Source organism: Equus przewalskii, chromosome 1, assembly GCF_037783145.1.
Source record: "Equus przewalskii isolate Varuska chromosome 1, EquPr2, whole genome shotgun sequence".
In the NCBI taxonomy this organism is placed as follows: Eukaryota; Metazoa; Chordata; class Mammalia; order Perissodactyla; family Equidae; genus Equus; species Equus przewalskii.
In genome coordinates, this window is record NC_091831.1 from 153586824 (window position 1) to 153594307 (window position 7484).

General features: G+C 42.5%; 1 protein-coding gene across 3 annotated transcripts in view; it reads left to right on the forward strand.

Annotated features, from left to right (window-relative positions):
* Positions 1–6119, forward strand: part of SCG5 (secretogranin V) — a 54719-nt gene extending 48600 nt beyond the window's left edge. For all 3 annotated transcript variants that reach the window (XM_070626137.1, XM_070626141.1, XM_070626128.1), the window contains 2 exons: positions 1751–1804; positions 5546–6119. In XM_070626137.1, coding sequence (XP_070482238.1) covers positions 1751–1804; positions 5546–5641 — 150 coding nt within the window. In that variant the 3' untranslated portion in view covers positions 5642–6119. The remainder of the gene's footprint in view (positions 1–1750; positions 1805–5545) is intronic.
* Positions 6120–7484: the final 1365 nt, after the last annotated feature.

The following is a 7484-nucleotide window of genomic DNA, read 5'->3' on the forward strand; positions in this document are numbered from 1 at the left end:
ACATCTGTGCCAGTCTTCCTCCATTTTGTATGTGGGACGCTGCCACAGCATGGCTTGATGAGTGTGTAGGTCAGCACTGAGGATCTGAACCTGTGAACCCTGGGCCACCTAAGCGGAGCACACGAAATTAACCACTGCACCACAGGCTGGCTGCTTGCATTTCTTTCTGAATGAAAGCTTTTATGGGTATAATCTACTCCTTGACCTTCTAAAGGAAACTAACCAAAATGATGCTGCCTTTCCCCTGCTAGTGGCGCAATGAAACTCTGTCATGGCTGATTGGCTATCGTACTCTGTGGTGCCATCTCTCAGGCCACTGTGCACTCCCTTCCACTCAGGCAGCTGAACCCAATGATGCACATGAGTAAAGAAGCCTCTGCCCTGGCCCCCTGTCTCCCAACCCACTTCTCCCACTCTGGCACAAACACCCAGAACATTCTCTGTGCATCAGGAGTTATTACATCCACAGAAAGGCAACCACAGATGACAGAAATGAGCCTCACGGCAATATCCTCATTCTTCAAGGGAGTGATCCGCACTTCCATCTTTTCCGTTCCAATATTAAATTGACCATTTCCCACGAGAGCAGGAGAGGGAGGCTGCTGCCAGTCCTGGCCTTTGGGCAGTGGAGGCTCCTTCACTCCCTGGCATGGCCTCCGTGCATAGTTGAGGTTGGGCAAGAGATACGCATTGTCGACGGTGGGTGGGGTAGTTTTAATGACCATGAAAATCATCAAGCCCATTCTTGGCATTTGTCATTTTCATTTCCGAATCTACCGTTAAAAAAACTTTATCCCCAGACAGCTCAGAGAATACAAGTGTTGCATAAACTTGTTCCTTACCAGAACTCTGTCATCTTTTTTTTTTTTTTTAAATCAGTGTCCCGGTATTTTATTTAGGGTGAGATGAATCACCTCTTTTATATATGATTTCCCTTTTGATTAAAAAATCAAAGAAAAAAGACCAACACAAGTAACCCCCCCTTCCGCCTCTCCTGTTCTGCCTTCAGGTTAAGGGTTCTGTGTTCTATAATCCTAATAGAAGGGAGATCTGTCGAGCATGTGAATGATATTCTAGAGCTCATTTAAGTCCACTGTGTGTTTGAAATACAGCAATATGTGGAAACACTTATACAAACCGTGGTAACAGAGCCCGATTTTTCCCCCAACATAACTTTCCTTCTGCCAAGAAGTTTTTGGCAGTTTTTAAAAGGTTCGCTCTATTAAAAATGTTATATAGACTGAATGGTTTTCCGATTGTCTTGACTGGGGGCACTGAGTGAAGCCTCAGGAGGGAAGGTGGCAGAAGTCAGAATGTCTCGTTTATTTACATAGAGGATTGTTGTTAATCATCAGACACTACTCTAGAGAATGATTTATTTGTATAATTCGTAAAAAGGGAGTTGGATATGAGATACGATTGCTTGTTTTAAGCAAAAGCTGTTCAAAGTGAGGAGATGGGTTTCCAGCACCCCTTGTGTTGTAGAATGTCGTATTTTCCTTTTTATATGATTGTTGATGACACTGGTGTGCCTTGGAGCATTGCAGAGAACTTTATTAAAAGCTGCCCAACCACCAGCTTTTCTCTTGTGGTCTATCTTTCTGACAAGACATTCCTTTCATCTAGTTTTGTTTCCAAAATATGTGTATGCAAATATCCAGGGGATACACCAAGTGTTGCTTTTAAAATAGACATTCACCAAATTTGATCCATACTTCTGCATTTCTGTTTTCTTTTCTCTCCACTCTAGAACAAGAAACTCCTTTATGAGAAGATGAAGGGAGGACAGAGACGGAAGCGGAGGGTAACGCGTGGCTGGCTGGGGGTTTGCGGGCATGCCTGGAGCTTTCTGTTGACAAGCTGTAGCCTTCAGTTGTTGACAAGTAGCAGAATCCTCTCACTTGTGGTTCTAAGAGGGCGGAACAGTCGTCCCATGTGACAGGGGCTACACCCAGAAAGTCCGCCCTTGGTGTCTGCGATGGCTTCCTCAGGCTTTAGCACAGGGGTTGTAGTAGAAAGCCCATTTTTTGTGGTGATTCTATCACCTACCATCAGGAAATGTGTCTTGCAGCTTCCCATGGGTGTGGGAATGTGGGGAGTAAGTGAGGGTATGTCTCTCCTCAAAGTGTCTGTAGGCTACTGAGGGAAACTGCTCACGCATCTGCATCAGTTATATAAAAAACACAAACCAGGAACAAGGAAGTGCTGAACTGCATGCTCCAGGCAATAATTTTGAAGGAATGTAGGGGCAAAAGATAAAACGAACAAACTTCATTCCTCCTACATACCTTTTCCCTTGGCCTAACCAGATTGATGTCAAATCCACTGGATCTATTATATTGGTTTACTGACTGGTGAGTTTACTGCAGGCTTAGTTATGAACCATCTCAGGGCTGCCCAAGGTGGGACCTTAATCTGGGTGCTCTGCATTTAGCCACCACGTTGTTGTCTCATATAAAGCTGAATATCAAATTTGCTTTGGGTTTCCAATGCATTTTCTGGCATCGAGCCTGAATAAGTGGTCAATGTCCATTCTGCTAATCCATTGGTGCCTTACTAGACAGGATCGTCCGGCCACCTGCCGTCTTTTCCTGATCAGATGGAGGAAAAAGTTAAAATCCTGCTGTTACATAGCAAAGTGCTGCCAGATAGTAACCGTTTTAGTTAAAATATGCCAACCAAACCGTATACCCAAGGCCATTGACTGTTTGTTTAGAATTGCAGGTGCCTGGATCCTGGCAAAATTTGGCAATCTGGATGGTGGTAATTGTGGCCATTCTGAATAGTTTGCCGAATCCAGTCAGAGAGTGCTTTAAGAGGTGTAGATTTTTGGACTCAGCATTAATTCTCAGGTCCATGCAACACAGAGTTCCAAGCCCCTGCTACCTGGCAAAACACAGAAGACCCACAGCCAGTTTTCTCTGTGAGAAGCAAAGTGTCGATGTCCGGAAACAGATCTCCTTTGGGAGAGTTAATGGGCTTATTAGGGGTTTTTCTTGGGTCGATTGTTACAGTTTCCAATGGCAGATGGTGGCAGGAAGGGTCCGAAGGGTGCAATGTGGTCTTGAGAGAACATCAAGAAATTCCATTCTGGGAGCTCGGAATACACATAATTTACCAGTGAGATGGCTTGTATATCTCCCCATGGCACAACAAGGACATTTCCAAATAAGACCAATGACTGACCCAAAATGAATAACTTAGCATGAAGCTCTAATTGTCTCTGCTTCCTGGCTCACCATTCCTTCTTCTTTGACTTGGTTAACGACTTGTGGGTCACAATTTACGTCATTTTTCCGTGAGACCAGTGATTACCAAAACTCAGACTTCTGGCAAAGACGTGTTATAAAGGCTTTTACTTTGGCCTCACTTCCTCCACATGGGAAAGGTTTAAAATTTATGAAAATAAGGGTCACTTTGACCAAGAGGTATCAAGTTCTTCCTGTTCGCAGGCATCTACAAAGACCCATGCTCATGCCATAAACCATGGGCCTCTCAGGATTGATGGGGAAACAGAAGTTGCCGCCCTTGTCATCAGGCCTCCAATGGCGTTCCCATCTTGATTGAAGACTTTAACTACCCCCTCAAGTGCATGAAATTATGGGCTTGTTTTTGTGAACAATCAAGGCTTTCTCCAATGAAGCTCAGCATTTGCTGTGGGTTTCCAGAGGACATCAAAAGCAAGGATCCAATCTCAATGGTTCTTCCAGTTATGAAATGGGAATAATGTTCCCTGTGTAACCTAACCAGTCTCTCACCCAAGGACGAAGATAAATATATAAGTACCTGGAGGTCTTCAGAGGCTAATTAAAGCCATGTATCATTATTAATATTACTCTTAGGTGTAGGATTCAATACTAATAGTTAAACTTTTATGAAAAAGTTCAAGTGATTACTCCTTTTTCCTCCTCATTAATTTGCTTCCCCTCCCCTCCAACCCTTGGATTTTCTGGGTCTGGGCCAAATAATTTGCTCCTCTGAGAGTCCCTTACCAAGAAGGATTCTCCCCAAAGTTACAACCAGAGCCCAGGTGGTTTTATGTGATTTCTTTACTTGCTCAAACCCAATTGAATTCCCAGTTGCTTCTAAATCTATCTATCTTATTTAAAGAGTTTATCAACTTCTTATTCCCATATTTGATAAACATGAAAATTTCATATCCTTTTTGAATATATTAGAATTTTCAGAATAAATATTATTACTAAAAAACAGTCAAAGTATTTATGATAGTGAATACACTTTTTCAATGGTCCTTTGCTCCACCTAGCCGAAGATTCTGATAAGATTCCCTGGGGTAGGCCAGGCCATTCCAGCTGACAGTCCCTGATATAAAAAGTATTTTAGTTATTTTAAATATTTTAATGATGCCTTCCCAGGAAAGTACTGTCTTTTTGTGATGCGTCACTTTTCAGATATATGAGGGCATCACACACTTTGTCATTCTCAGCTTGTGTGTGATGCATTTTTGCAGGATGCGTTGGACCTTGCATGATTCATGTTTTTACCTGCAGAATGTGGAGGGACATTTACAATACTAAAGTCAGGTTCCATTCGTTCTCTTTTGGAGAGTGTCTACTCACCCTTCAAAAGAGCCAGGCAGACAGTGTCCCATGGGCAAGAGAGACCCACCTGTGAACTGCCTCCATTCGTTCATGGGGAGTTGGTGTGCAACAGGATGGCTGATCATTTGTACTACAGCTTCTGCCTTCTATTTTTACTCAATTATTGGAAGGCAACTTCAATAAACAAATATCATCCAAAACTTTTGAGATTTTTTCTGCTTGCTAAATACTGTGTCATAAAGCTCCACTTACTAGCTCAAATCCAAACCGCAAAAAATAGATATGTATGAGAGAAAGAATGGAAAAACCTTGACTCATTCAGAATACTAACAGCTGAAAGAGATTTCAGACTATGGAGTCTTGAGTCAACAATAAAGGAACTTTCTGTATAACTTCCTTCTTTTCTTCAGCTTTTGAATTTGAGTGAGGAAAGGTGGAAATGATTGCCAGGCCTGCTGATGAATCCTCTTTAGCAGAAGGCTTGCGTGGAAGAAGCAGCACAGCACAGGATGTTCTGTGACCGGTGTGCAGATGCTCATTCCCGCTGGGTCCCACTCTGTCATCTTCTCGAAAACATCCTTCTTGTAAAATAATTTAATGCATTTCGGATTCTCTCTCCCACCTAAATAAGGCCGTAGAATAATAATTCTCTTTCATATGGGGTTTGGTATCTGAGTTCATAGTGAAAGTTTATTACCTGGTTCACTCCAAATCTTTGCGCCAAAAAAAGGCAAGGGCAGCCCATATTGCATCCGATAAAGAACTCTATAGTTGCATTAAAGACACAGTCGTGTGTAGACACATCTGTCAGTCAGACAGTGGTTCTCAGACAATGCACTGAAGTAATGATTAGTGCACTGGAGTAATCATTTGGTAGGTGGTAGGTACCCAAAAGGCCGGAAATGATTCTCATTCACCTCTTTTGTGAGATGTCTGAATCTGATGTTGAGGTATAATGCCAAACCATATATTTTTTTTTTCAGAGTGTCAATCCATATCTACAAGGACAGAGACTGGATAATGTTGTTGCAAAGAAGTCGGTCCCCCATTTTTCAGACGAGAATAAGGACCCAGAGTAAAGTGAAGATGCTGGGTGGAAACCCACACCACCTGTCAGGCCTCCGTCTGGCTTATGTACACGTGTTGTTAGAGCCCCCGTGAATGGCAGCATGTTTCCAGTTTAGACAAGTAGGGATGAAAAGTAGCTGTATTTTGATATTGCATTGTCCTTCACATGATCACTCCGCTTTCTGCTAAATCAGAATAAGAGCATTTTTTAAAATGTGGCTCTGCAATGAGTATTAAAATTAAAGTGGATATGTCAACAACAATAAAAAGCAAGACTATGAATGAAATGTCCTCAGATTTCTTGCAGTTGAAAATGGTGTTTTGGGCTGCACTGTTTTGGCCAAGTCTGTAAAAAGCTGGCATTTGATTTTGATTCTGTTGTTCATCCAGCCCTTGGGTGTCACTACACACCAATAAAGAAGATTGTTCTCAAGAGGAGGAACCGACACATTTCACCTGGCTGCATCTTAATAAATGTGCATGCAAGCACTGCTGTGTGAAGTTTTTTTATTTAGTTTATTATGAAAACAATTTCTTGGTTTACTAGAACAAACTCACAAATATGATCTTATCTGATCTTATCAATAAGACTGTGAAGTAAATGAGGGCCGGTATTATTATCCCCATTTTACAGATGGTGCAACTAAGACTCAGAGAGCTTCCGTGGAAAGCTAAAAGTCCATACGTGATGACTAAGGTCTTCTGAATTTGAGTTATTTTGTTTACTCAATAAATATTGGGTTTATACCATGTGCCAGGCACAGGGCTGGGCTCTGGGGGTGCATTGGGGACTCAGACTGACACAACTGAGGCCCTCAGGCAGCAGAGTGTACGATCCAGGTCTCAAAGCATCTCCGTAAGTACTGAGTAGATCAGTCAACTCCACTCTGCTTTTAAAGTTTGTTTGTTTTCTCCCTAAAGCCCCCAGTACATAGTTGTATATCCTGGTTGTAAGTCCTTCTAGTTCTTCTGTGTGGGATGCCATCACAGCATGGCTTGATGAGTTGTGTGTAGGTCTGTGCCAAGGATCCGAACTGGGGAACCCCAGGCCACTGAAGCAGAGCATGCAAACTTAACCACTCGGCCATGGGACCAGCCATTGATTTTAATTTTAATAAGTGCAGAGTACATCTGAATGTCAGTGACTTGTCTAATAGAAATAGCTTGACCATAGTTAGTTGACATGTGAGTCTGTTATTATCACTTATAAAAATCAAGAAAGGTATTGACACATTTTTTGTAACATGAGGCATTTTTCCTAGAGAGCTTCAGCAGGCGATTTCTCTGCATTCCATAGCATGACTTCAGAAGCATCCTTGTCACCTGATTCCAAAAGATAGTTCCTTCACGTTCTGGAGATGTATAGAGCTGGGAATGGGTACCCTCTGAATTCTGTGTTTTGTAGGCATTTGGGTTATATTTCATTCGGTTCTAGCTCTCTTAGAACAACCAAAGGACATCTCTTTCTCTGAGATTGGAGAGAAGGAAGAAAAAATAGCTATAGACAGATGTTTTGAGGTCATGATGGAGGAAGTATAGTGAAGCAGGAAGGAGTTATGTCGCTGTGTCTAGGTCGCTGTGCCTGTCTTTGGTCTGTTTGCCTTCGGATACGTTCTCTGCCCTCCCCTGTTGTTCTCCAGATAGCAAGTGGGGTTTCCCAGCCTCCCCTGTTAGCTGATTTCTGGCTAGATTTAACGTGAGGTTACTGAGAGAAGAGTAGAAGGTAAGAGAATGGGAGAAAGTGAGGTAATTCATTTTCTCTCCCAGTAGCTGCATCTTCTCTGAGGGTCTGTCTCCTGCCAGGTGAACATGGCCCCCAGATTCTAGTCTTGTCATCTCTTCCTCTGGTCCTTG